This window comes from Penicillium paradoxum (assembly GCF_028828445.1).
Source record: "Penicillium paradoxum strain IBT 22861 chromosome Unknown utg000006l_segment0_segment0, whole genome shotgun sequence".
Classification (NCBI taxonomy): Eukaryota; Fungi; Ascomycota; class Eurotiomycetes; order Eurotiales; family Aspergillaceae; genus Penicillium; species Penicillium paradoxum.
Window position 1 is genome coordinate 420831 of NW_026643184.1, and position 26881 is coordinate 447711.

At 49.5% G+C, this 26881-nt stretch overlaps 9 protein-coding genes across 9 annotated transcripts; 5 read left to right on the top strand and 4 right to left on the bottom strand.

Annotated features, from left to right (window-relative positions):
* Nucleotides 1-606: 606 nt before the first annotated feature.
* N7457_006658 (ankyrin repeat domain-containing protein) lies at nucleotides 607-6870 on the bottom strand (the record flags this gene model as incomplete). Its single annotated transcript, XM_057177702.1, has 8 exons — nucleotides 607-636; nucleotides 762-1337; nucleotides 1399-2052; nucleotides 2129-2260; nucleotides 2325-2459; nucleotides 2577-2969; nucleotides 2996-6795; nucleotides 6852-6870. 8 exons carry the CDS (start codon nucleotides 6868-6870, stop codon nucleotides 607-609), a joined length of 5739 nt encoding a protein of 1912 aa, XP_057029446.1.
* Nucleotides 6871-8101: 1231 nt separating this feature from the next.
* Nucleotides 8102-9585, top strand: N7457_006659 (uncharacterized protein; the record flags this gene model as incomplete). The annotated part of the gene is made up of 2 exons (XM_057177703.1): nucleotides 8102-8245; nucleotides 8329-9585. 2 exons carry the CDS (start codon nucleotides 8102-8104, stop codon nucleotides 9583-9585), a joined length of 1401 nt encoding a protein of 466 aa, XP_057029447.1.
* Nucleotides 9586-9942: 357 nt separating this feature from the next.
* On the top strand, nucleotides 9943-10840 carry N7457_006660 (DUF1183 domain protein; the record flags this gene model as incomplete). The annotated part of the gene is made up of 2 exons (XM_057177704.1): nucleotides 9943-10547; nucleotides 10606-10840. 2 exons carry the CDS (start codon nucleotides 9943-9945, stop codon nucleotides 10838-10840), a joined length of 840 nt encoding a protein of 279 aa, XP_057029448.1.
* Nucleotides 10841-11166: 326 nt separating this feature from the next.
* Nucleotides 11167-13104, bottom strand: N7457_006661 (transcription factor TFIIIB subunit BDP1; the record flags this gene model as incomplete). The annotated part of the gene is made up of 2 exons (XM_057177705.1): nucleotides 11167-13004; nucleotides 13077-13104. The coding sequence occupies 2 exons, from the start codon at nucleotides 13102-13104 to the stop codon at nucleotides 11167-11169; spliced, it is 1866 nt and encodes a 621-aa protein (XP_057029449.1).
* A 335-nt stretch (nucleotides 13105-13439) lies between these two features.
* On the top strand, nucleotides 13440-15940 carry N7457_006662 (E3 ubiquitin-protein ligase BRE1; the record flags this gene model as incomplete). The annotated part of the gene is made up of 6 exons (XM_057177706.1): nucleotides 13440-13687; nucleotides 13712-13856; nucleotides 13932-13983; nucleotides 14044-14585; nucleotides 14641-15711; nucleotides 15767-15940. The coding sequence occupies 6 exons, from the start codon at nucleotides 13440-13442 to the stop codon at nucleotides 15938-15940; spliced, it is 2232 nt and encodes a 743-aa protein (XP_057029450.1).
* Nucleotides 15941-16417: 477 nt separating this feature from the next.
* On the bottom strand, nucleotides 16418-17407 carry N7457_006663 (urease accessory protein UreF; the record flags this gene model as incomplete). Its single annotated transcript, XM_057177707.1, has 2 exons — nucleotides 16418-17217; nucleotides 17281-17407. The coding sequence occupies 2 exons, from the start codon at nucleotides 17405-17407 to the stop codon at nucleotides 16418-16420; spliced, it is 927 nt and encodes a 308-aa protein (XP_057029451.1).
* A 279-nt stretch (nucleotides 17408-17686) lies between these two features.
* N7457_006664 (protein kinase COQ8) lies at nucleotides 17687-19899 on the top strand (the record flags this gene model as incomplete). Its single annotated transcript, XM_057177708.1, has 2 exons — nucleotides 17687-18740; nucleotides 18797-19899. The coding sequence occupies 2 exons, from the start codon at nucleotides 17687-17689 to the stop codon at nucleotides 19897-19899; spliced, it is 2157 nt and encodes a 718-aa protein (XP_057029452.1).
* A 345-nt stretch (nucleotides 19900-20244) lies between these two features.
* Nucleotides 20245-21690, bottom strand: N7457_006665 (alpha-mannosyltransferase; the record flags this gene model as incomplete). The annotated part of the gene is made up of 1 exon (XM_057177709.1): nucleotides 20245-21690. One exon carries the CDS (start codon nucleotides 21688-21690, stop codon nucleotides 20245-20247), a length of 1446 nt encoding a protein of 481 aa, XP_057029453.1.
* A 3209-nt stretch (nucleotides 21691-24899) lies between these two features.
* N7457_006666 (tellurite-resistance/dicarboxylate transporter family protein) lies at nucleotides 24900-26079 on the top strand (the record flags this gene model as incomplete). Its single annotated transcript, XM_057177710.1, has 2 exons — nucleotides 24900-25164; nucleotides 25223-26079. The coding sequence occupies 2 exons, from the start codon at nucleotides 24900-24902 to the stop codon at nucleotides 26077-26079; spliced, it is 1122 nt and encodes a 373-aa protein (XP_057029454.1).
* Nucleotides 26080-26881: the final 802 nt, after the last annotated feature.

Here is a 26881-nt window from a genome sequence, read left to right on the forward strand (position 1 = left end):
GAAAACAGACCTTCATTAATCTGATTAAGATCACAAATTGATAATCATTTAACTCAAATTCATGTTAGGTATACACTATTCAAGATATTGCCAACATTAAAGATCAATCATCACAATAAAGTCTCAGTCCAAAGCCCTCGGAGGGTGTGTGGCCTTCCAAGATACTTCGCATGTCAAAGCACTGACGTTAATCATACCATCTGTTCGCTTCCCTCATGGGATGAATGCGGCCAAGAGTCCCTTTTGAGCCTATTCCTCTGTTTCAATTGCTCGCACATTTGTTCAGTCTGTATAGAAATCTGCCGGCTAGCCTGCTGGAAGGTTCTTGAGATGCGTGGAGAGGTAGGAGCCGAATTGGTGGGCGGATGGATATATGCGTTGAATGATGTCCCAGATAGTGGCTCTGGTACTTCGGTGTTTGTTTGGTTTTTCTTTTTAGGGAACAAATATGCCTTGAGCGTGCTTGCATTGAAAGCAAGTAGTGCAAAGATTCCGGACACCAGAATTGAGACACCAACTTGAATGGTGGAGAGGTAGATCAGCAAAACTGCCGGTCAAGGCAATAGATACAGTAGGGTGACAGTAACTTACAGATGATGGGGAATATCACACGTCCTTGAAAGCTGACCTCGTCACCTAAATGGGGGAAGTCGGATATGTTCAATGCGAGCAAACTGGTAAGGAAAGAGGCGGGGAGCTGCAAATATATCAATTAGAACATGTAAACCGTGTGTTGATACCAATGATTTTGAACAACATACAAAGAGGATGGTCACCACTGTGAAGACCATGATTGTGTCACTCTGTTTCGCAGTTTCTTCGCTCTGTTTGCGCGAAAACTCGGCTTCGACAATATTGGCCTGCTTCTGTTTGAGATTAAGCAGCATATCAATTGCCCCCTGAACAAAACCAGCATCTTTGATCATTTCCTTGATGTTTTTCTTGATCTCAGACGGAGTTTCGTACGTGAAGGTAGCGGCTGGATTATATCCATCTTTCCAGATTTGCCTCCAAACAGTCTCTTGGTCTTCAGCCAGAGTTTTCAGCATTTGAAGCTCGTCGCAAATGTCTTTGACCTCTCGAAGTAGTTCTGTCTCGCCAGCAATGTCGCCATAGGGGTTGTATGCGTTTGTGCTTTCTGGTAGTCCAAAGTCGGGATTGAAAAACCGACGAATGGATCGCGCTTTCTTTTTGGAACCTGTAGGCTTTGCAGCCCGCTCGTCCTTTGATGGCAGCTCGCTTGAGCTCCTTTTACTATCCGCTTGAGCATCATTGTCTGTGCCTGTATTGCGAAGCGACTTTTGAAATACATCGAACAGATGCGCCTCCTTGTCACGCTTTGTTTTCATCAATGATCAGCCTAGATTTGTTTTCTCTGGAACCCTTGGTTGTGCTTACCACAGTCAAAATAGCTGCTCGATAGACATCCAGAGGGGATTTCTTGTTCCCGAAAACCTCAAGATCTTCCTTGTTGAACAAACCAGAAGCTGTACTGAGAATCAATTCTCTGATGTATTCAACTGACATGGGAGTGTCCTTTGCTTGAGTTCTAAGACCGCTCAAGACTCGTTGAAGGAAGCTGGTTTCAGTCTCGTCGGCTTGATGAGTGGTGCTCGTGATGATGGTCTCTAACAAATTCGGGATATCAGTCAGCTGGTTGAGAGTGAGGAGGCGATAATTTGACTTACTCTCGTCAATTATCCAAAGCCATAGCTGATTTACAATGAGGATTTTGCGGGCATCACTATCTGTTTCGGACTTATTCGTTGAGTGATCCTTTGCCCCATTGCCACTGTTTGCTGGTTTGAGCTTTGGATTGGTGCTACGCCACAGTACTTGATCCTGGTCTCTTGAGCTAGTATCTGGGAGAGAAACATAGTAATACTGATCGAGAGTCATAGAGTCGTGAACAATTCGTTCCTGGGAAATTTGAACAGGCTGGTTCGGCAGTTGAATCGTCTGAGCGCTCTCGCTCCTAGGCAGTTCAGCTGAGCTTGTATTGTCATCGGGTGAAGGCTCGGCTGGGCATGTCTTCCAAAACACATAAGGCATCTATTGAAAAGCATCAGTCAAACAACAGTACTAACACGAGAGATAAAGATTACAGAGTGATGAAAAGGCAACTCACATTCAAAGCACTTCTACCGAAAACCTTCATCTGCTTAGACTGGTCGTCGGCCCTGGTTGTCGGATCGGCTTTTGTCCCCATGTCAAGGGTATGGCAACTTGCATGTTCATTGTGAGTGGTGTGTTGATGGTACTGAATCAGGTCAATACTACGATCGATTCAAAACTAGCATGATGATTTTCCGGTTCTCACTTACAACACACTGGGGCTTCATGTAGAATCGGTCGCCACCGGCAGATAGCTCAACCCAGCTTCTGCGTACGAACTGAGCCCAGGGACGGTAATCACTGTCTGTGATCTGTTGGTCTCTGGACAGTCGAACCATGAGTTCCTAGTTTGGGTTAGCAACATGCCCCAGCACTAGTGGAGCAACAGTACCTCGACAGATCGCATCTAGTAGGGATGCGGTTAGTACTAACATGAGATTTGATCTATTCAAGTCACTCACATTGTTTGCGGGGACATGAATCCATCTCAGATCCAGAGTCTTCTGCTTCTCTGAGCCAGATTTGTTCTTATCATCTAATGCAGCGGGATCTTTGACTCGGTCACTGGGGGCTTCAGGAGTCTTTGTATCATGCTTTGGATGTGACTTGGGCAGTTTATCATCTCGCTTTCTAGATTTTGGATCCAAGTCTTTCTTTGTCCGAAAATCTCGCTCTGGGCTAGAGAGCTTTGCCTTGAGACGTGCGAGATCGCGATACTGGCCGGGCTTTGAAATTTGATGAGGCCCTTCTCCATAGATGAGAGAGATCATTGTACGACGCTTGAGCTGGATGGAAGCACGATGCTCCTCGCGATAAAAGTCCAGTACTGTTCCCTCTAACGCGTCATGATCCCCCTGTGAAAAATTGAATGAAGGTAAACTTTTCTCATGACTCGAAGCTTGCTGCTTGAGGACAGGAGGGGGTCATCCAGGAGATCCTTGATGATGTCGCCGACTGGATCTGAATCTTGGGGCTCCCACTTGGAGATAGCTTCCAATCCCTTTTCGATGTGGTTTCCCTTGAGATAGCCTCCTTTGGATAGAAGCCACCAGACAACAAACGGCAACTTATGATATACAGCCAGGTGGAATGCATTGTACTCACTTATTCCAGCGACAGATGAATGCGGCATCACTTGAAGAAAACTTTCGAGCCAAACTTCCTCGCCTGGAGGTTCAAATTCTGCAGCCAGTTCCAGCACGAGCTTTGCATCTTCATTCAATGGGGAAGCGAAGAATTTAGCCTTATCGACAATGCTATTGTTCAATGTCTCCCACAATAAGCGCTCAAGCTTCCGATGGGTCTCGGTGGTTCCTGATGCTGCGAGTGAGATTGAAGAGTGGCCATCCTCTTGCTTTCGAATGATAGCACCTAACAGTCTGTCTGCTTCTTCTGTGCGAATCATATCGCGTATCTCCTGAAGCTCCGTTGCTAAACCACCTTCAACCGCAGGGGGCCCGCCGAGCCAAGATATAATATTTCTCACCAAGTCAATGTGTTTATGTTTGATTGCCAGGTGCAATGGTGAGATATTTTCTCGGGTTGGGGCCAGTGTGCACAGTCTCTTCAATAGAAGGTGTTTTACCACCGCGGTATGTCCACCGAGAGCAGCCACATGCACCCAGGAAACGCCTCTTTGCCAAGCGGGGAGAGATTGAGGGCTCGGTATGCTTATGCATTTGGTGATCAGCTCTTCTTGTCCATTCAATAAAGCCCAGTAGAGGATTGCCTCCCGATGCTGGCCGATCTGGGTATAGTTCTGTTCAGCGTCTGCATCATCGATCAGATCTGAGAGAAACTTCCTCACTGTGTCAATTTTGTCATCACTCAGGCGATAGGGGTTGGCTTTGGCAGGATACTGGGGGTAGAAGGCCTCCGTTTCCAGTAATTGAAACACAACTCGCTCATGGCCACTTGCCACGGCATTGGTCAATGCAGAGTCTCCCCATTGATCTGTTGCAGTGATCATCATCCTTTGATTGTTTCGAGAGACATCTTTGGAGTCAATTGCTGGTCTGTTGAGAAGGAGCTGGGTGATGCTGTCATATCCTCTGAAGCAAGCCACATGCAATGCATTCTGTCCATCGTCGGATTGGCAAAGAACATTCGCACCTTTGTCGACTAAATATTCGACAACGTCCACATTATTCCTTTTTGTGGCGAAGATCAAGCCCGTTTGGCCATTCATATCCTTAGAATCTAGGAGGCTAGGATCTTTCTCCAAAAGCTTTGCAATGGCACCACGATGGCCCCTCTTGGCACCACAGTGGAAGGGTGTGCTGCCAGATTCATCTTTCGCTGTTATATCAGCACCCCGATCAAATAAAAAGTCAAACACTTCCAGTTGATCACGGTTCAAAGCAGCAGCGATCGCTGACCGACCGTCCAGATTCCTAGAATTCAAGAGGCCAGCTTCTTTCTCCAAGATTCGCTGGACGGCCTGTAGATAACCGCTCTGGGCCGCGTAATAGAAGGGTGTATTGTCCCCTTCATCCTTGCCTGTGACGATCGCTCCTTTGTCGAACAAATAGTCAAAGACATCTCTATGATCACGAATTAGAGCATCAGAGATGGCGGCTCGACCAGCGTTGTTTCTTGAGTTTAGGAGACCGGGTTCCTTTTCCAGAATTTGCTTGACGGCCTGGAGATAGCCATATTGTGCAGCAAAGTGTAAAGCGGTATTGCCTGCGCTATCCTGTATTGTTATATCTGCCCCTTGATCGAACAAATAGTCGAAAACAGGCCGATGATCACCCATCAAAGCGTAGGAGGTAGCTGTTAGACCGGTCGTGCCCTTTGCATTCAGGAGACTAGGTTCTCTTGTCAAAATCCGCCTAACAGCCTTGAGATGGCCTCTTTCGGCGGCCCAATGGAAAGGTGTATTGCCATCTTCATCTTTCTCTACTACAGATGCTTTCTTCTTAAATAGATAGTCAAAAACCCTCAGATTCCCGTATGACAAAGCGAGAGAGATGGCAGTCAAGCCAGCCCTAGCCTTTGAATCTAGGAGGTCAGGAACTCTCGGTAGAATTCGCCTAATGACCGAGAGATGGCCACATTCAGCCGCAACGTGAAAAGGCGTACTGCCATCGCTGGCCTCAGCTCTTAGATTTGCTCCCTTGTTGAGCAAATAATGAGAGATCGGCAAAGAACTAGAGGATAAAGCAGCAGAGATAACTGCTCGGCCATGCCCATCTTTTGGATCCCCCAGATCAGTATTTTCGAAAAGATACCGAACAATATCAAAATTTCTAGCTTGGGCCGCAAGATGTAGTGCTGTGTCGTCAAACTTGTCCTTGACATTGACATTTGCCCCGTGATTGAGCAAAGAAACAACAATCGCTAGATGATTATACTGGGCGGCAATTGTGAAGGCTGTGTCATCATAGGTAGTTCGCATCTCTAGGAGTTCAGGAGTTGCTTTGGCTAGTCGATTCACAAGATCAAGATGACCGAAAAATGTTGCGAGGTGCAAAGCCGTATAACCATCAGCATCCTGGGTAATGATATTTGCACCATGAGAAAGTAAACATTCGATGACAGCAAGGTGTCCATCTTGGGCCGCGAAATGCATTGGTGTATAACCCGTCTCCTCCACGGCATTGACATTTGCTCCTTGAGAGAGTAGATATTCGACAACAGCAAGATGTCCCTCTCGAGCGGCACGCATGAGGGCTGTTTGTCGGAGGTTATTGCCCATCTCCTTGAGCTCGGGACTTTGTTGTAAAAGTTGCTCGACAACGCCAAGGCGTCCATTCTGGGCTGCAAGGTGAAATGATGTGCTGCCGTCATTGTCTTTGGCATTTATATTTGCGCCCTGAGAGAGTAGAAAATTCACAACAGCCCCATGACCAGCTTGGGCTGCGAGGATCAAAGCTGTATCTTTGATGGAGGTTCGTTTCTCTAGTAGTTTAGTGTTTGCATCAAGAATGACCCCGACGAGATCAAGATTTCCAACTTCGGCAGCAAAATGGAGTGCTGTATAGCCGTCGTTCCGCACGGCATTTATATCAGCCCCTTTATCAAGCAATAATGTAACCACAGAAGCATGATCCTCGGAGAGTGCAAAAAGAAGAGGCGTCATATCTTGCCAGGTTTTCATTTCCAAAAGTTCTGTCCCACCTTTATCCAAGAGCATTTCAACTATTCTCCGGTGACCTTCCTGGGCAGCAAAATGGAGAGCAGCGGAGCTGGCATCTGTTATTGCAAAGACATTTGCTCCTCGTTCCAGGAGCGTACCAACAAGTTCCTCATTGCCTAGTTTTGCCGCGAGAATTAAGGGAGTCACATCTTTTTGAACGTCATCTAATTGAAATTGGTAAGGAAATCGAGCGTCGCGAGCTGCATCATTATCGCGAAGGATTCGCCTGGCATCGGGGCTGTTGGAATCAATTGCAGTCCGTAGCTCAAGTATCCAAGGCTCAAGGGGCTGCTCTTGCTCCAGCTCCAGCTCTTGCTCTTGGTGCTCTGGTTGGTGCTCTGGTTGGTGCTCTGGTTGGTGCTCTGGTTGGTGCTCTGGTTGATGGGCCTCTTGATCCTCATCTTTGAGGCCCTGTGCGCTGACAGTAGAGCTATCTTGCAAGGCGTCGCTTTGCAAAACATTGCGACTAGGAAAACTGGCTTGGGCCAGAGAACCATCTGGGCCGGCTGCATTTCCAGAATCATTTTCATCTCGGAGTACTGATTTAGTCAGACTAAATGTACTAGCTCATCAGGTAGGAACCAGTACTCCATACCGTCCATGATATTCTCCATCTTGGGCCGATTGTTGCAACCCAATGAAAAGAGCGGGAGAATGCGCGTGCACCGACCTGATGTCGCCGCTCTTTTCTCTTCGATACCAGACCAAAGGCCCGTATCAAAATGAAGAGAGAGGGATAAAGATTGAGAATAAGATTTGGACAACGAATTGATCAGGGTTAATCCAAACTCATGCCCGATTGAAAGGCCTCAATCAACCCCGCAACCACAGGTGTTGGGGCTGAAAATCCATGCTGATTACTGTATACACAAGTACCCCGGGCCTCTACGCACTATTTGTGGGTAAGCAGCCACACCCTCGTAAATGGATGGGTTGTGACTGAAAATATACTTGCTATATTGCTGGGCTGAAGAATCAGCTACATACTAAGTGAATTGCTCATGTACATAGGTATCACTCTAAAAACGCGACTAAAGCATGCTAAGTTACATGTAACATAGATATGTTATCTGGTCCCAACAAGCCGAATCAAGTTTTCTGCCTTGCTAGAGTACATACTTGCTACGATGTATGCAGAGTACGGAGTATTCCGGATTGTATTAAGCATTAGTGGGCCCTAACGAGCAATGAGGGGACTTGGCTAAGATGTTATGTCTCTACTCCGTAGAGTCCAGCGTATTTATGGCTGAGTACTTAGGAGTCTCACCAATACCTTGGGGGCCAAAGTGATCAATTTACCCTAGTGCTCAAACGCCCAGCGCCCGGGGCAAAAGTTGCTCAAAGGAGGCCCTGAGTATTCCGGGCATAAAGCCAAGACAAAAGAGACTTCACCCTCGTCTTAAAAGAGATCGGCCTATCTACACTATCGAGTCATCGCAAGGTTCTAAGGTTAGGTTATCTAAGGTTGGAGAGAAGGTTAAATACGTCCACGGGTGTACCATGGATCATGTGTAGATGCAGGTACTGCCTTCCGATGACCAGGAACCGACCTCGGGAGGTATAGGCTAGTATTACTAGTGCGCGAACCGATGTCACCATATGTTGTACGGAGTACTCCGTACGTGTAGCCTGTGTCACGGCGTACTCCACGCCCCGTAGAGCCTCCAAGGCTTTTATAAGTGATCTTATTGGGGGGCAAACCATAGTGCCCCCTGAGTTGGGCCTTGGCTCATCATTTTTGTCTCACTTCTCTAGTTGAGAGAGAGAACTTGATAATATTAATATCCACACGCCCTCGCCCTTCTCTATGTCGAATAAATTATGGTTTCTTACTTTTAAGCAGCCATGGTCTATGCTTCCTTTCTCTGGCTAGCCTGGCTGGCCAGTTGTATTGAAGCCCTGTCACCCCACCAGGATGCGGCAATCGTGACGATCCCAATCCAACGCGTGGAAAACGGACCCAGTCAGCTCCGGAAGCGGACAGACGTGGTACAGACAATCCAGCTACATATATATATATCTATGTAGCTATATGGTTATTCGACACGACATACTAATTATGAAATCTGTAGTACCGACCAGACATCAGTTATACTGCCGTCCTAGCCTTAGGCAACCCACCCCAGCAGATCACAGTCCAGATGGATACAACTATCGGATATCTCATGGTTACTGCATACAACTCATCGTATTGCAATGAGATCCACTGCTTAACCAAATCGTTTTTGGATATCAGCTCCTCCTCAACGTACAAAGACCTTGGCCGCAAGTTCAACATAACGACTCCCAGTCACTATAATTTCCAGGGAACCTTTGCCACTGAAACATTGACTGTTAACGGGGAATTGGTTTCACCTAAGGCGGATATAGTAGTCAACTTCGGCTCGAATTTGGGGAATATCGTTGGCATGGGATATGTTGCAGATGACTCGGACTCGTATACCGGGTTTCTTCAGTCACTGGTCGACATCGGTAAACTCAAGTTATCTGCGTACAGTCTGTATATGAAAGATAATCCTGGCGAAAGAGGCACTATTGTCTTGGGTGGTGTGAACACTGCCAAGTACACCGGGAACCTGTACACGATGCCCTTGCCCGCCGTCAACGGGACGCGCTATCTCCCCTCTGTCTTGGTGACAGGAATCGGAATCACAGGTATCAACAAAACCCATTCCTCGGGGCTGCCCGTCTATGCGGTTCTGAATCCCGGGATGTCTGCGACATATCTTCCAGACTCGATTGTCGAAGATATCTACAATGACTTCGGGGCTTGGTTTGACCCGGTAGCCCAAATGGGCATGATCAACTGCACCGAGAGGTATCGAGGCTACAACCTGACGTTCGGCTTCACCGACTTCAATATCAGTGTTCCACTCGCCGATTTCATTACAATGCCCCGGGATCCTTCGAAGTGTGAATTTGCCCTACTCCCGAGTGGCAAAGAGACAGCCATGCTAGGCGATACATTCATGCATAGGGCCTATACGTTCTATGACTTTTCCCACAACGAAATCTCCATGGCGCAGACCGATTTCAACTCGGATCCAGACACCTTGACAGAAATTCAGGCCGGTGGGCTTTCTGATGCCATCCCTGATGTCATCTCCGTGTCTGTCACTGCATCGGCCCCAGTTCCAACCACTATGTTCAAGCCTTACGTTACGGATTTCCCTCTGACCGATTCCCCTTCTGATTCCCCCTCCACTTCCAGTGCATCTAGTGCACCGGATGCCACTTCCACCAGCACGGGAGGTGGGGTTGGTCCGACCGGTAGTCCTCACAACGTCATGGCGGGCCTCATTGGAGCAGGGCTTTTGCTTGCCCTATAGTTTCATGTAATTTTAGTTCTATTTTTGACGTTTTTTATACCTATCAGACCATATCCTACATCAGGCAGGAGTACGTAAATGCCCTACACCGTACACATGTATAGATCGTGCAAACAGAACAAACCGTGCAGATCACCAGTTCTCCACTCGGAGGCTCAAAGGACACGATTAATGTCAACGCCACCTGCTCCATAGATTGACTCATATCATTGGAGCCTAATTATCTAAAACACGACAACTAGTCATTTCAACCTTCCAACTAACCCTGACCTCAGACCATTCTTTTTTGAACAACTCCCAGACAAAAAAATCCACAAGCCACAACAGACCACAGAGCTATCCAGCTCATACCCAACCATGCACATTCTCCCACTGGCACTCTCAGCCCTCCTCATTCCCCCCGCAACATGCGCCACAAACCCCAAACCACCAGGCAAAGATGCAATCCTACTATCAAATGTCCAATCCCTCACATTACGCGCCCACCGCATGACCAGCTCCCGACGCATCTCCCCAGTCCCTCAACTCAGCTGCATCGGTCCGAAACAAACATGCAAACTATATCAACCTGAGATCATGCGGTGCACGAACCAAGGATACGACTACGATGAGGAAGACGTGCAGTGGACCTGCACAGCCGATCTACCAGCTGAATTCAAGCTCGGCGCAACAGATGTCATCTGCGAGGGATACCGGAATGCAGACGACAAATGGGTTCTGAAGGGGAGTTGTGGGGTTGAATATCGACTGCTGTTGACTGAAGCCGGGGAGAGGAGATTTGGGAAGCAACGTGAGGATTGGGATGGTCGTGTGGGCGGGTCTCAGAAGGTCATGAGTATCCTTGGGAATTTGATTTTCTTTGGGTTTATCGCTGCTGTCATCGTTATGATCTTCTGGCCTCTGCTAGCACAGCTCTTGGGTTGGGGAAATAGGCGAGGGAGGGCTGCTGGCCAAGCTGGGGGGTGGGTTCTGGGGAGGCGGCGGCGGAGGTGGGGGTGGAGATCCCCCTCCTCCGTACAGCAGTTTCGATCCCTATAAATCTGCTGGACGGCAGCAGGGATGGACGCCGGGTTTCTGGACTGGAGCGCTAGGCGGTGGCGCGGCGGGTTATCAGATGGGTAGGCGTGCTGATAATGGATCCAGGCGGAGAACGGGCAGGTCTGATGGCTATGACCCGGGTGAGGGCAGCTCGCGCTCGCCGCAGTTCTCGTCTACAAGTTCCAGTACTGGGTTTGGGTCGACGAGGCGCAGGTGATTCCCCGATAATATCATTTACATCGGGGTCTTTTGTTATTGTTTGATATGATACGAGAGAAAACGATACCAAAAGACATCAAAAAAAAAATCCTTGAGAAAGGACAAGGGAAGTGATAGGCCCCGAAGTGGTGGCCAGAACTTCTCAAGGTCAATTATGAAATCAATATTGATACAACGAAGAAGAAAAAAGCGACTTCGGGATATTGAAATGAATTAGCAAACAAAACAGCCGAAACTCCTGGCTTGATCGAAGTGTATCCCGGATAATCAAACGCAAAATACCGTTACCCATCGCCTCATGAAATTTCTATTAGATTCACCAAATTATGCCATTGGGAAATCATCAATGGACCCCAGAACCTCCTCCGTTCCGCCTGAAATCTTTGCATTCGCCCTCTTGCGCGACTTCTTCACAATAGTATTGTCGTTCTTGGCGTCTGTGGCGTCGCCACCAGTCGGATTGCGCAGAATTTCCTCCTGCAATTCCTTCTCCTTGGCGTGCTGGGCCTCAATTCGCTTCTTTTCATCATCAAGTTCTTGTTGAACAATCTTAGGATCATCGTAGACAGTGTTTGTCATTTCCGAATATGTAGCGATGTCGATAGTCTCACGCGGACCAAGTAGGGTATCCTTGATTCGTTGCGGATCGCGGCGCTCTTCATTGTTGAACTTCAGCTTGATCTGTCGACGAGATCGTCCCGGGAACATTTTGCTGATAACCATGAAATCGGTACCGAACATGCGAAGACCCCGGTAGAACAAGTCTGTCATCTCTTCATCCCATGCTTCGGTCTTTGAACGCTTGCCGTATGTCGCTTGGTTAATCTTCCGGGTGAACGAAGTTTCCACTACATCTTCAAGATCGCCGGCAGCTCGGGCGGCATCCGCATGACGATCGACCTGCAAGGACGTATTATCCAGCACGATCTCGCCGTTAACAATTCGCATGATAGGACCTGACTGCGGTTTCCAGTCGACCGGTTGTTCGGCTTTCTCTTGTTCTGGTTCGTTTTCCTTGATGGATGTTCCTGGTGCAGGAGTTCCGCCTTGCTTTTTCCGTTCTTCTTCAGCCTGATCAATCTTCCGCAGCTCTTCCTCGCGCTTGGACTTCTTTCCGGTTCTGAGATCTTTGCAAAGCTCTGACATCTTGACGACGTTCGGCAAGATTTCCACCGTCTCTGCACCTTCCGGAGTGGGCTCGCGCTTCTTGCGGGTTCGCTTCGGCTTCTCATCAATGTCTGAAGTCCCAGCCTTGGAGTATTTCCGTTTCTTCGGCTTTGTTGGATCCGGGGTCGAGACGTTGGATCCACTCGGTGTTGCGCTCGAACTTTCAATGGTAGCTACAACTGACTGAGAACCTCGGCGGCTTGCTGCAACAGACACGGACTTCTTTCGAGCCGGGGCCGCAATAGCCGTAGCCGATGACTTTCGAGCGCGTTTTGCCGGGGGGCCCTCAGCTGGTGCAGTTTGTTCGGTTTCAGGTTGTGGGAGAGGCTCATTCGAATCGACGAGGGTTCCGGCGGCCCGCGCTGTTTCGACCCTAGCATATTCTAAAAGAGCTTTCTCTGTTCCATGATCCACCGAAGATGCAGGTTTGGCGTCAGTTGTGAGAGTGTCGATGGGAGATGGGGTTGGTTGGGTGAGAGGCGGGGTAGGCGGAGCGGACGAGACAGGCGCGGGTTGCGAAAGAGAATCTCTGCGTTTCTGAGGACGAGGAACTGCAGTGGGTTTTGGAATGGGTGTTGGCTTTGAAATGGCAGCTGGCCTTGGGATAGGAGTTGGTTTCGAGATGGCAGTCGGCTTTGAGATCGGAGTTGGCTTGTCAGTAGGTGGAGCGATAGGTGTGGCGACGGGCGTAGCGATAGGTGTGGAAATGGGCGTAGAGATGGGAGCAGTGACAGCAGTAGCAATCGGGGGAATGGTGGCAGTGTTCACAGCAGTGGGGGTTTGTTCCGCGGTTGGCGCAGCGACTGTCACCGGTGACTCCTTTGTGATTGTAGACACTCCTGGATCTCCTGCCACAGAAGGCGTCACATCAGAAGCAGCTACATCTTTGGACTTTTCTGCTTGAGGAGGTTCGGCCGACGATTGTTGAGCGACACTGGGGCGTCTGGCGGGGGGGCAGCTGGCGCACGACGGACGGGCGCCTTTGGGGCGAACTTCTTGCCGGTTTTGTCTACAAAATGACACTGTTAGAAATTCCTTGCTTCATATGGAGACCTGATAGCACCTACTAATCGCAGAACTGGAAAAGGACTTCATGGCTGCCCATTGCTGTAAGATGTGGATTGATGAAGATCATAAAAAGTTCCAAGCTGGGGAAGTGGGTGGTGACCACGTGATGACACTAGCGGACGCTAAACCTCGTTGAAAATCCTCCTGTCTTCAACTCCTCGATCTCTGCCATCCCACCCCTTCTCTCGTTAGTACGCCCGCCTCGTATTCACTTTGAATTCCTTCGCCTTCTTTCTCCGGCTTTCTTCTATTCTACCGGACTCTCCCTCGACAGAATTGGACACAGTCGCGAGATCTGCGTCTGGCTGACTGACGGACGGTCCGGTGGTGACAGTAACCCTCCTATGCCAGTCTAGCCACTGATGCCGGCCGTCGAACCCCCCGTCCCGTCTTCAGAACCCGGTCTTGTCAATATGGAAGACCGGAAGAGGCCTGCCGCGGACAACAATGACTCGGCCCCACCATTAAAGAAACAGGCTACCAGTGTCAACGGTGGTAGCAAGTCCCACCCGGATGCTGATATGCCCTGGAAAGATGATTTGGAGGTAAGCTTTTGTTTAAAGTCTGTTCTGCTGCCCAGATACTTTGTCTGTGGTATCTTGTTGGACATGTGTTGATTGGATTTTTGCGACAGCGATTCCAAAAAAGAAGCGATCTTGCGTCAGATGCAAGAGTACAAGCGAGAGAAATCATCGTTGGAAACCCGTTTAAGCCAGATGTCAAAAGCTGCCACGTTTCACAATGACCATCTCCGTGTTATCGATGCGTGGTTTAAACAGGTGGGTCGATCATTTCTTTATTCCGGTCGACTTGGCAGGGGCTTGAGATCACAAAGCAAACTAACTCCATAACAGCTGATTGATGAAGTGAAATTACTTCTCGGACCATCTCAAGCAGAAGGTCAAGGTCAGTAAAACCCCTGCACCCCACATCATGTCTCCTTCCCAATATTGACAAGATGAACAGAAAAATCCTTCAAAAGTTCATTACAGTTTGAAGATGTTGAAGAATTCGAGACGCATTTGAAATCACGGTCGGAGGATATTCGTGCAATAATTTCTCAATTCCAGTCCAAGTCGAAGGATGCGCCCCCCGAGGTTTCAGAGGTTCAGACCCGCCTTGCAAAGAAACTGGCAGAGGAAAAAGTCACGATTGCCGAACTCGAAAAAACACTAGCCGAAAAGCAACAGTTAGAAGAAAGCCTCGAGGCTGCATCATTGCGGTATCTAGTGGCGGAAAAGAAACTCGACCGTGCAAAGAGTCTTACTGTTGCGAAGTTAGAAAAACAGCAGTCTATGGGCATCCAACGACCTGGAGAAGCAGCACAATCTAAGCGCGAAGACTCGTCACCCGCAAATGGTGGAACACCTACCGCAGACCGCAATCCCGAGTTGGAAGAAGCAAACAACAAACTCTCAGCGATTTCGAACACACAAAAGGAGCAAATCCAAAAACTGGAGACCGAAAACGCCGCCCTGCTCGGCCAAATTACCGAAGTCAAAGTCAAGGTTGGATTCACCCGGTCGATTCATACCCGTTCTATCGCTCACACTGGAATCCTAGTCTTCAAAGTTCACCGATGACGATTACGCGCATACGGATTTGTTCAAACAGCTTCGGTCTCAATATGACGATGTAGTCAAGCGCATCAACCACTTGGAAGCGACAAATGTTCAACTTCGCGAGGAAGCAGAGAAATACCGCTCGGAGAGAACCGCATACAAGATCCAGGTGGAGGATGAAACCCACAGTGAAATTGCAGAGAAAGAAGCGCAGTTGATGAGGGCGGAAGCGGATCTTGCACGGATACGTAATGCTCGCGACGAGCTTCTAGCCGACCAACAGATGAGAAAGGCAGCACAGGATCAGAAGAAGACATCTAGTCTGAAACTGCAAGAACTGGCAGATGCTAGAGAGGCCCGGATCACAGCCTTAGAGTCGGAAAGTCAACGTTTGCGGCTACAGATGGAAGGCTCAAAGGCAAACGACAACACTAACGATATGCCGCTGGAAGAACTTCGCGCCAAGTACACTAGCTTAGAACGCCAGTACTCTATGCTCAACACTGAGCTGACATCGATGCAAACGGCCTACACGAAATTCGCCACTCTCGCATCCCAGAAAGTCACCGACTTCGCGGCTATGGAGGAGAAGGTTGCACGACTAACAGCGGAGAAGTCCAAAGCAGATCAAAAGTTCTTCTCTGCAATGAAAAGCAAGGATGCCCGGGATGCAGAAGTTCGCAGTCTCAGGATGCAAAACTCGACAACATCCGGAATTGTGTCCCAGTTGAAGGAAGCCGAGAAAGCCGCCCGGTCATTGGTATCCAACATGGACAAGCAAGCCAGCGAGACCAAGGAAGCACTCAATGCAGCGATGATCAAGCATCACACCATTCAACAACAGTTGACCGAGAGCAACATACTCACCGAGGGCCTGAAAAAGCAGGTAGTCGAGCTCAAGAATCTTTCGGTTTCCAAGGACTCGACACTGGCAAGCACCAGCTCTGCTTTGCGACAAGCCGAGACAGAGGTGGCCGGTCTGAAACAATCGCTTGCTGATACTAAGAAGAGTTTGGACAATTGGAAAAACAAGAGTCTTGGCAATTCGTCCTCGGAATATGAAATGTTGCGGGTATGTTCCAGATTCCCCACGTTTGTGAGTGAACCAAAAGCTAACCCTGAAATAGACCCTTGCGCTGTGCACAGTATGCCGTCGAACTTTCAAAGACACGGTGATCAAAACGTGTGGTCATGTTTTCTGCAGAGAGTGTGTCGACGAGCGTGTCTCGTCTCGCTCCCGGAAGTGTCCTAACTGCAACAAATCCTTCGGAAGTAACGACTATATGCACATTACCCTCTGATTGACCTTTAACTCTCCTGTACTATATCTTCCTTTCGATGCCTTCCTCTTTTACGTCTATCCCTTTTTAGTATGTCTCATTCGGACAGGTTCATGGTGTGGTGTTTCTTTTGCGTGATTTAGCAGGTCTGCTTTGGGCCGGCGTTTGACGAGTTATGTATGTGAGCCCTTAACCAGGGTTGGTTATTTTTCTTTCTTCACTTTTTTTTCTCTTTCCATTACAAACCAACCTAATGGTGAGTTTCCAAGGTTCTCAAGGCGCAGAGATTGCCCTTGGCCATCTCTGTATGAGAAACCGGCGCACACTGATTTTCAGAGGTTGAACTATGTTAGATTTCTTGTGTCATGTAGGACTATCACGCACGGAGCAAAAGAAAACCGACATGATGAATGCAATGTGAGGAATTACCTAGCTACCATAATCCCCAATAATTGGAAGATCATATATCACAAACTATGCTTGCTATTCTTAATATGCTTACGAGTTGAAGATCCGACTATACAACAATTCATGTCTCCCAACCCAAAGATCCAGCGCCGGCACAACCTGCCCAGCCTCCTCAACAGGCGTATTCCACTCCCGCGCAATGCGCTTCATGATGGTATCCTGCAGACTCTGACTGGCAAGCACGTTCTGCGCCTGATAAGGACCCATTACGCTCGCGCGGACAGCCGCACTCAGCACCGCCTTCGCATGATTCATCACGAAGATATATGCCGTCTGCTGCAAATCCAGACCCATAGCCCGACAGACGACCCCCCAGAGCGGCGCAAAGTGGCCCTTGGGGCCGAGACCGTCGTCCTCTTCCAGACACGACTTCAGCGCATCGGATAGATCCGCGATAGCCGTGACTGCATCCTCCGCGTCTGCACAGATGGGGCTATCTGGACCGGCAAAGCTGACGCGGAAGGCGCGCTCCCAGACACCGATGAGGGCACGGCCTTGGGCGATGCTTGCGCGCTGGGCGACGATGCAGGGGGTTGATGCGTCGAGGTCGTTATCTAGGGTATCTAGGGTTTCGGGCTCGCGATAGCCGGCCAGGACGTAGGGGAGGGAAGTGCTTGCGATTGAAGCGATGGAGAGTTTGAGGAAGCGGTGGAAGGAGGTTATTGGGGATGTGCGAGAGGGCTTGTTGTGGGCTAGATAGGACTCTAGTCCGCTGGAGTAGGCGAAGGAGCCTAGGGGAAGGGCTGAATCTGAGAGGAGAAGAAGGGCGTGGAGGGATGTATGGTCTGAGGTGGTGGGTTGGTTCTTATTATTGGGTTTATTATATGTTTCTGGGCACTGTTAGCTGGCGGTACGTGGGATTGAGCTTTACATTCACATTCACATTCACCCACCTTTAATCGCCCATGAAGAGGGTGGGCTGGGGTATTGGGAAGCTGCTAGTTGGGCGCGGGCATCTTGGAGGCGTGCCTCGAGGAGAGTGACTTCGGCTTCGAGGTCTTGAGTGTCTTGGAGGAGCATAGTGTAATATAAAGAAATATGTATATGTAGATGTATAGACAGAGTATAATGTAGTGAATGGTATATAGTACGGTATTAACAACCCAAAGCCAGACTGACCCCGAGATATAGGGACCAGACGGTGTCTTATAGTCGCCGGCAAAAAAAAAAGTGGGCAGATCGGAGGCCGCACAACTCCGACTTCCTATCAGTCGGCCCTTGACTGCGGCCAATTATTAACGCCGACATTGTTATCTTTCTGTTTCCCCCGTCATGAACTAAGGCTGCTATCTACACACCATGTCAGGCAAGCGTCTGCTCGACGCCATCCAATTCCTCAATGTCTCCAAGACGGTCGCAGCCAAACACCTAGCTATCCGGCAACACCAGCTAGATGTCTACACGCGCACATCCTCCCTGACTAAGGGCATCAAGGCCCAGACAGAGGGCCTGATCCTGACCGCTCAAGCTGCAGCTGCATTGGCACGCCGATTCGACGAGCCCTCGCCACCTTCGCCGAGCCCGGCAGACTCCCCCGACAAGTCGGCGTTCGCCGATAAGCCGACCGCCAGTACTGCAGCGTCACCTCCTCCCGAGCAAGCTCGCAAGCTGCAACGACAGGCCGAATTGCAGATTCCGGCTACAGCAGCGACGTACAGTGGCGATGAAATACCCAGTACCCTCAATGTGAGCCCACAACAGGATGTCTTCTATGAGCCATCGCTTCAATCGGGGCCCGACCTCTCGGGCTTGCCCAGAGTGAAGGTCCCGAAGGTTGCGGGTGATACCCAAGTCAGTGGTGATGGTTTGAATGCGGATGTATTCAGCTCGTCAGTTGCAGATAAGCCTGCCCCAGTCGAGCAAGAGATGTCTGAGGAGATGCTCCAGGGACTCTTCCACAGCCCACGCGTGTCGCGCATGATCTCCGGGAAGCCGCCACCAAAGCGAGACTGGAAGCTAGCCGCGAAACCTCAGCAGCCGAGCGTGAATATTTCCAAGCCAATCGCCCCGCAAGCCGCGAAATCTGAGACCGAAGAGATGGAGGAGCTGGCGGCCAGCGTCGCGGAAGACGTGGTGCCCAGTACACAGACCGTCGGCGAGGTTAAGAAGGAGCAAGCGTATCAGATGCTGGAATCGCGCGTGCCGTCCTCCCGATTGGGCAGAATGTGGCAATACGGTGGTCTTGCGACCTCGATGGCCTTTGGCGCTGTTGGGGAGGGTTTGCGTCGGGTCACGGGCAGCCAAGACAGTGGCTCGATTATGTTCAGTGCTGGTAACATGGAACGAATGGTAGCCAAGCTATCGAAGATGCGTGGTGCAGCTCTCAAGCTGGGACAGATGCTGAGCATCCAAGGTGCGTTGCAAGATCTAGCTTATTGCTGTTTCTCATGCTCATGCTGACTTCTGTAGACTCCAACATGCTCCCCGAGCCGATCCAGCAGGTTCTTCAACGTGTGCAAGATCGCGCAGACTACATGCCCGCATGGCAGCGCGACAAAGTCCTAACCGACAACCTTGGACCAAACTGGCGCGACCTCTTCACCACCTTCAATGAGGTTCCAATGGCAGCAGCCTCAATCGGCCAAGTGCACTCAGCAGTCCTCAAAAGCACCGGCAAGCCCGTCGCCGTGAAAGTGCAATACCCAGGCGTCGCCGACTCAATCGACAGCGACCTCAACAACCTCTCCATTCTCCTAACCGCCTCCCGCCTCCTACCAAAGGGTCTCTACCTCGACAAAACAATCGCGAACGCACGCACCGAACTGGCCTGGGAATGCGACTACATCCGCGAAGCCGAGGGCGCCAACCGCTTCCGCGAACTCCTCACCAACGACCCGGTCTTCGTCGTGCCCGAGATAATCGCCCACGCCTCCGGCAAACAAGTCCTAACGATGGAAATGCTCAACGGCGTCGCCGTAACCAAAGTCACAGACTTCACTCAAGCGCAACGCGACTGGATCGGCACGCAAATCATGCGTCTCTGCCTCCGCGAGATCGCCGAATTCCACTACATGCAAACCGACCCGAACTGGACCAACTTCCTCTACAACGCATCCACCAACAAACTCGAACTCCTCGACTTCGGCGCCTCACGCGCCTACCCAGAAGAATTCATCACAACCTACGTGCGCACCCTAATCGCCGCATCCCGCAACGACCGCAAAACCTGCCAGGACCTCTCCATCGAGCTGGGCTACCTGACAGGCATGGAGTCGCAGGCGATGGTAGAGGCACACGTGAACTCGATCACGACGATCGCCGAGCCGTTCATGGAGTCGTCGCCTGATCTGTACGATTTCAGTAACCAGACGATCACGGACCGGGTGCGGGCGCTGATTCCGATTATGATTCGGGAGCGGTTGGCGCCGCCGCCGGAGGAGACGTACTCGTTGCATCGCAAGTTGAGTGGGGCTTTCTTGCTCTGTGCTAGACTAGGTAGTTCGGTGCCTTGTAAGGCTTTGTTTGTGGAGGCTATTGAGAAGGCGAAGGCGAATGGATTGCGGGTTGACTAGAGAGGAACAGCTGGATTAGGGTATGATTCTGTCTATGCTGGTAGAGGCTCGATGTGTACGATAACTCTTATGTATACTGTGTACTATATATACTATATCAAAGAAACAATATAGAAATCTTCAATCTTGCTATACCAAGGTTTGTCTTATTGATAAAAACAAGAGAAAGTATACGATCTAAGGGAAAGGAATATATATACATAATATACACAAGCACAAGTATTCCATCCAGGCCAGCTGGAAAAAGCATATTCAACACATTACGACATAAAGACTGAACAAGTCTCAGCTCTAATAAAGAGCGAGAGATATAAGCATACAAGCCAGTATCACACAAGATCCAAATCAACCAAAAACAACACTCCAGTAATCACTCACCCCCTCACAAATCCCCTGATGCTCAGCCCAACTCTGAAACTTATCCTCCAGCTCACAAGCCGTCCAAAGAATCTCCTCCCAAAACCCTCTCTCAACATCAACCCTGCTATTAAGCTTCTGCACAAGATTCTCTGGAAACGTCCAAGCACGCGTATACTCCCCCTCATCGGTGAACGTAGGCATAACCTCATGATCGTCGAAAATAGTCGCAGGATTGAATTTGGGGAAATTGGCATGGATGAAGAAGATAGCAGGCGGGAGGGCGGAATCGCCTCTAACACGCCAGACACCGCGACTTGTCAGGGCGAAGTCCTGTATGGGGTCGGACTGTGCCATTGCGGAGCCGGCTAGGCCGTTCTTTGTTTTGTGTCCTAGGGCGGATATGGGCTCGCTGACTTGGTAGAAGGATTCTTGCATGGCGGTTGCGGCGGCGATGAAGGTTTCCTTGTCGCCTTCGCCGGCGGCGCCTTGGGAGAGGAGGGGGTAGTAGTGGGAGGGGCCGTGGTAGTTGTAGTATGTGCAGAGGAGGAGGGAGCGGATATGTGATTTCTTGGAGAGAAGAATCTCGCCTGATTCGGTTGACTGGCGGAGGTCCATTGGTGGAGCTTGGTAGCCTGCGATATCGTAGAAAATCGGGGAGACGGAGGAGGCCCAGAAGTCTGGCCAAGTGAGCATTCCGTTTGAGATGAAAGGCTCTGATGTGAAGAGGATTTCTGGTTTCTCGAGGGGGAAGGCATCTGCGTCCAGGAAGAGGATCTCCTCGAAGGAGGAGAAGAGCATTGCGAAGGGCTTGAATTGGTATTTTTGGATTTTGGCGGGTGCGGCAATGAGAATGCGGGATAGGACGACGCATTTAGCGTTGAGAGATGGGAGGACTACATCGCATATGTAGGGCTCGTACTCGTCTTCGTCCGAAAGGAAGACTTCCACCGGGAGGGTGGAGCCGGTGCGGCGGAGCATGCGGAGTGATATTACTAGTACTGGGAGGTAGAAGCCGCCGGCTGTTGAGACTATGCCTCTTGTGCCCGGGATGTACGGGAGGTCGGGTGGGGACCCGGTGATTGCAGCGACAAAGCCAGTATGCGCCTCTTTCATGATGGCTATGTCTTCGTCTGGAATGTAGAGGACATCTGGGCGCGGTGGTACTTCGTGGAAATTGAATCCTGTTGTGGTCGCTCTTTCATCTTCCACTATAGGTGCTATGACTGGCGCATGTGTCTCTAAGAGAGTGTGGAATTCCCGCCAGAATCTGTGATGTGAGGCAGTCAAATGTGTGACGTCCTGTGATGAGGAACTGGCGAATTTGGGGATGTAAGCTTTCAAGTGCCATCTTGATAGCGTCCAGATGAGTAGTATAGCGAAGATCGAGGCTGCCAACAGCATTCGAACACGCAGACAGGATCGGGGGATCATCGCGAGGCCTATGCTGAAGGGTTGGAGATGAGGCCCCACAAAATGAAGCTTTATCGGACGCTAAAGTTGGCGATCACGTCGATGACGTCGGAGATCTGGAGATGGTCAGGAACGGGTTCCTATAACATAGCACTCTCAAACATCAAAAAATCAACAAATCACAAATCACAAATCAAAAGAATAAAGGGCTGATATTTCTGGAATGTGAGATTATCCCTTGGTTGCACAGACTGCTTCCATTTCTTCCATATGTTTCATGTCTATACTGGAGACATCTTTCTTAAAGCCCCCGAGAAGGAGGCACAGAAAAAAAGGACATCAGAGCATGTCCTATTTTGATCCAGGGATCTAGTTCCATGTTAGAATGTTGCCTGTATACCGTAGGGGAGGTCTATGGTCTTCATCTTTGGTAGTATAAGTGTTTGATCGCTCAATGATATTCTTGTTTGTATACCGTATGTTTTCCAGTGAGTCCTTACTCTCCAGTGTATCTCTGCCTAAGTTACCTTCTCTTTGCAAGTTCCTGGAAAGACATGAATTATTCCTACCTACATATGTAGCTAGGTAGTCCTAGAGGCTTCCTCGCGTTCAGGGGAACCCATATGCGCCATGTGGGTCCGTATCTCCACTCATTCTATATGCTTCATGTACTCCGTACTCCGTATATCTCGGACAATCCTGGGAACGTGGGTCTTGCGAGATAATGAGCGGGATCTGAATGCGGGCAATAATTGCAGGCGGCAAAATATTCGCTCCCAGAAGCAATCAGCGCTCCCCCTGCAGGGACAGGTGTGGCTCCAGAATCCAAGGTAGAGAACCTAGGAACGGTCTGTCTCGCTCCCAGGAGTGACAGATACAGTTCCAGAAGGACATTTAGCCCCCAGAGGCGGCGTGAAAGAACTGAGAGGCCGCTCATTTCCGATGGCCTTAAGAGGCCGATTCAACGTGTTCGGGTCTCATCATAGCAGAGCAAACGGGTGCCCCTCAAGAAATGTCGTGGCAATTGGGTGGATTGGTTGTGTCCAGCCACTGGAGTCCTTCGAATCTGCAGTAATTGATGGAGCTCCCCGGCATAAGGATGCCTGCTTCTGGGAACTACATCTCTGCTCCTAGAGCGCCCGCGGTGCCCAGGAACAGATATGGTGATCCTGGGGGCTGATGTTACGCGTTGCTAACTGGTCACGGTTAGTGGCTAGACAGCTAGTGATCGTCCCTGGTTATTCCTATTAAATAAACAGGCCTCCGGATTCTGAATATGACGCATTAATTATTTCTCCGGGCATTGGAGCGTGACTGGGATTTTGGGGTCGAAAATCCAGGCGTAAGACCGGGATTGTACAACTCCACCCCTGAACGTCTTGTCGCGCATTGAGAGTACCGCCTTCTTTTGGTATGTCGAGATTTCGAGTTGCGGTCCCTATAAAGCAATGAATCCCATCCGACTAATTTAATTCCCTGGCAAGCTCGCGTTCCCTCGGATTCGTTCATTTACACAAACTGCGCTGATTCCTTGGTGTCTTCTCGCCTGTTCCCATCCTCATCTCCGACATCAAGTCATGCTCACTCGGTTACGTCTCAGGCTACCGAGTCGAATCCCAGTGAACTATCAACGCACTCAAGCCACAAGCTTCCGAACAAAACAAGATGCTGTTCCTCGTACAACTCCGAGGCCGATGGCCCAAAAACCTCAGATACCCTTGGCATCACTATTTGATTGGTTTTCACACTCTCAAAGCCGACGACCATATATTACCCAACTGTGCCTTACACCGCTGATCTTCTGTCTTGGTGACTTTTCAGCACAAATGATAGGAGACGATGATTTCGACTATCATCGCTCGCTGCGGAGTGTCATCATCGGTCTTGTTATCGCGATTCCTAGTCACGAATGGTTCCTGTTCCTAGGGCGGCGGTTCAATTACAGCTCATCCGCTCTGTCTTTGGGAGCGAAGGTAGCTGCCAACCAAACCTTTTACACTCCGATGTTCAATGTCTATTTCTTTGCGTTTCATGGACTCCTCGCCGGGGAGGGACTGTGGGGTGCAATTGAAAGAGTGAAAAATACAGCATCTATAAGTATTCCCCGAAGCTTTCTATATTGGCCGGTGGTGACGGCATTCAACTTTTCATATATCAAACCCCAGTCTCGATCGATTGTGACATCGATATTCTCTGTATTTTGGCAATCATACTTAAGTTGGTTGAATAGTTCTGCTGGAGAGGGTAAAGGGACGGGTTCACGGGTATCGTAACCGATTATGGGATAAGCTTATTGGCATAAAACCTCTCTATCGCGCGAGATTGTTTCGCAAGATGATGAATATATACCGCCTTGATGCCCTCGAGGTTCTATACGTGATCTCTAGTATTAGTATCACTAGGCTGCATCTTCAAATCTTAGTTAGGAATACTTGGAGACGAATAACCTCCTAGCACTTCTTTAATTCCCTCAGCCTGACTAATAATACCCTAAATCTTAATTGAAACTGCTGGTGTAAATGCAAGCTGGCTGGACCTTGCGTGCTTTGTAATGGTATCTTAGGTATACTGGTTAGATGGCATAAGGACATGATGTAAACGTTGTTTTATCTGTATATAATTCACTCATATCTTTCTCTATCCAGCTGTGTACGCATCCTGGTATCAAGGGCATTTATTTCGAGATAGGTAGGGGGGCTTTACCTATGGGTGTATTTACAAAATAAGGCGGAAAGATTATAAAGAAATGCCATGTTAGTTTCCTGACTGCAACTCTATAAACCTAGCCGAGGGCAACCAAAACTACTTAATGAAGCTAGCTAGAAAGATCACCGACAATAGGGAATTGATTGTACTCTTGAATTGAAGTGACTGCATGGTCGAAAGCCTTATGTATCTTGAAATATAAGAGAAGTTACTATGTTAGAGTATAGGGAACTAAAATCATAAAGAAGATGGGGCTAAAATAAGTCCAAATGCTTAGCATTTTTGGTATTTATCCTATTCTGACGTCCGCACAGGAATCCAGGGCGTCTCTGTAGTGTCGTGGTGTCACGCGTCATTGAATTCTCGCTTAGGCACGGAGTACGCTCCCCTATGTAGCTACCCCTCGCGAACTTTCTCTACCCCAGGCCATCTGCAACCTCGCCCCTCTTCGTTTCTGTCCATTCTTCGGGAATCAGCCATTTTCGCTCAGTTGAGACCCTGCCTATAGTCCCTACAGAGTCGCTATGCTAGGTGAAGAGCAGCATGAAGCCTCAACGAGGAACGCCGCTCGACGCGACAATGCGGAACCCAAAGACGAAAGCGCCGCCAAAGAGGTCCGACTGCTCGATCGCTTCACATGGGCTAACTTCACCTGCACTCAGTCTACCGGCGGCGTGGCCATTCTCCTGTCCGAGACCCCCCATCAATTTCGCGGGCTGCAGACCGCCGGTATCGTAGTCTTCATCCTCAACCTAGTGCTGTTCGTCCTTTTTACTACAGCCATTATCTGTCGATTCGTACAGAGACCTTCCAGCTTACGCAAATCCGTGACGAACCCCCCCGGAAGCCTACTTCACCGGCTCCCTATGGCTCTCGATGGCGACCATCATCATATGTATGCAGCGTTTCGGTGCTCCTCACGCCGGTCCTTGGGTCATTGTCGCCGTCCGAGTTCTCTTTTGGATCTATGCTGCCATTACCCTGGCGTATAACATCGTCATCTTCGTCGTCATGTTTGTCGTTTGCCCCCTCGAGCCTGGCACCATGAGCCCACCAATGTTTCTGATGATTTTCAACGCCATGCTGACCGGCACTGTCGCGTCGTCTATTGCAGCATATCAGCCTCTCTCACAACGAATGGCCATCATCGTTGCCGGCATAGCTTTTCAGGGTCTTGGATGGATGTTGTGCACTTTGTTTCTTCCGCTCTTCGTGGGCAATATGCTTATCAATGGTCTCGGCCCGGCGAACCAGAGACCCGGACTCTTCATATCCGTAGGTTCCTCAGGATACACCATTGTAGCTCTCATTGGGTGCGCCAAGGCAATCCCCGACGAGTACGGATACTTTGCGAAGCACCCTACTGCTTCAGAAACCTTGAACGTCATGGCATTGTGGATAGGCATATTCCTTTGGCTCTTCACATTCTGGCTATTCGCAATTGCGCTGGTCGCTCATTTGCCCATTCTGATTTCCAAATGCGACAATAGTATGTCGCAGCCACAGATGATGTTCATACTGCCTTGGTGGGCCATTGTCTTCCCCAATGTTGGCTTCACAATTGCCACGATTCGCATTGGCGAGGAGCTGGAATCCAACGCCATAGCCTGGGTGGCAACAGTCATGACTATACTAGTCTTTGCGGCATGGCTCATGGACTTATCCCTGCATCTAAAGTCTATATTTCAAAAGCGCATCATGTAACAAATGTTGGCAAATAGAGAGTATATTGGCTCTACCTTGGCCCGTGCCAAGGAACAGACAGCGCCACCTGTATCTTGGCCAGCCGATGCCACCCTACTATATTGATCGGATCACGATCGGATACCCTCCTGCTTGCAGTATAAACATAGTCAGACGTAACACCATTGTCCTTTTTACACCAAAGACAGCAACAGAGGCTAACATGGAGCCTGAATTGAATCAACGCTCTCTAGAAGTGCCCAAGTCGGCATTGAACCCTTTGCGCGATGCGAAGAATTAAGTTCCTTGATTGCAAGAGCCCCCATGTAAAGCCCGACACATACGCATACTCAAACCTCAATCTCGCATAGAGTGACTCACTAGAAGCAGATCTTGGGATCGCAGCGGCCAGCACTCCAAACTAGGTATTTCATCTTCAACCCCAATAGTCCACGTTATCGCTATGTACGGGGGAAACCGGCTTCGGTTTAGAGGTATGACGAGATAAACTCCTAACTGTGAAATAAGAAAACAGTTACGACAGAAATTCTTAGACGCTTTAGGACAGATTTTGACATCAAATATCGATCAGTGAATATATTTCGCTTTATGGGTAAGTAACAGAATGACTCTAGGCGAGGTAAGAGGAGAAAATTTGTCGTCCCGTATGGAAAACTGAAGCCTGGGCTCTGATAATCTAGGGAGTCTGAGAGTGCTCTAAACAAGACGGGAAGTTCCACCTCGCCTTTTCTCCTTTTTCCCGTCCCCGAGACATTATGGACAGAAGGCAGTCGATATGCGAAGTTCTTTACAGTTTACTCCT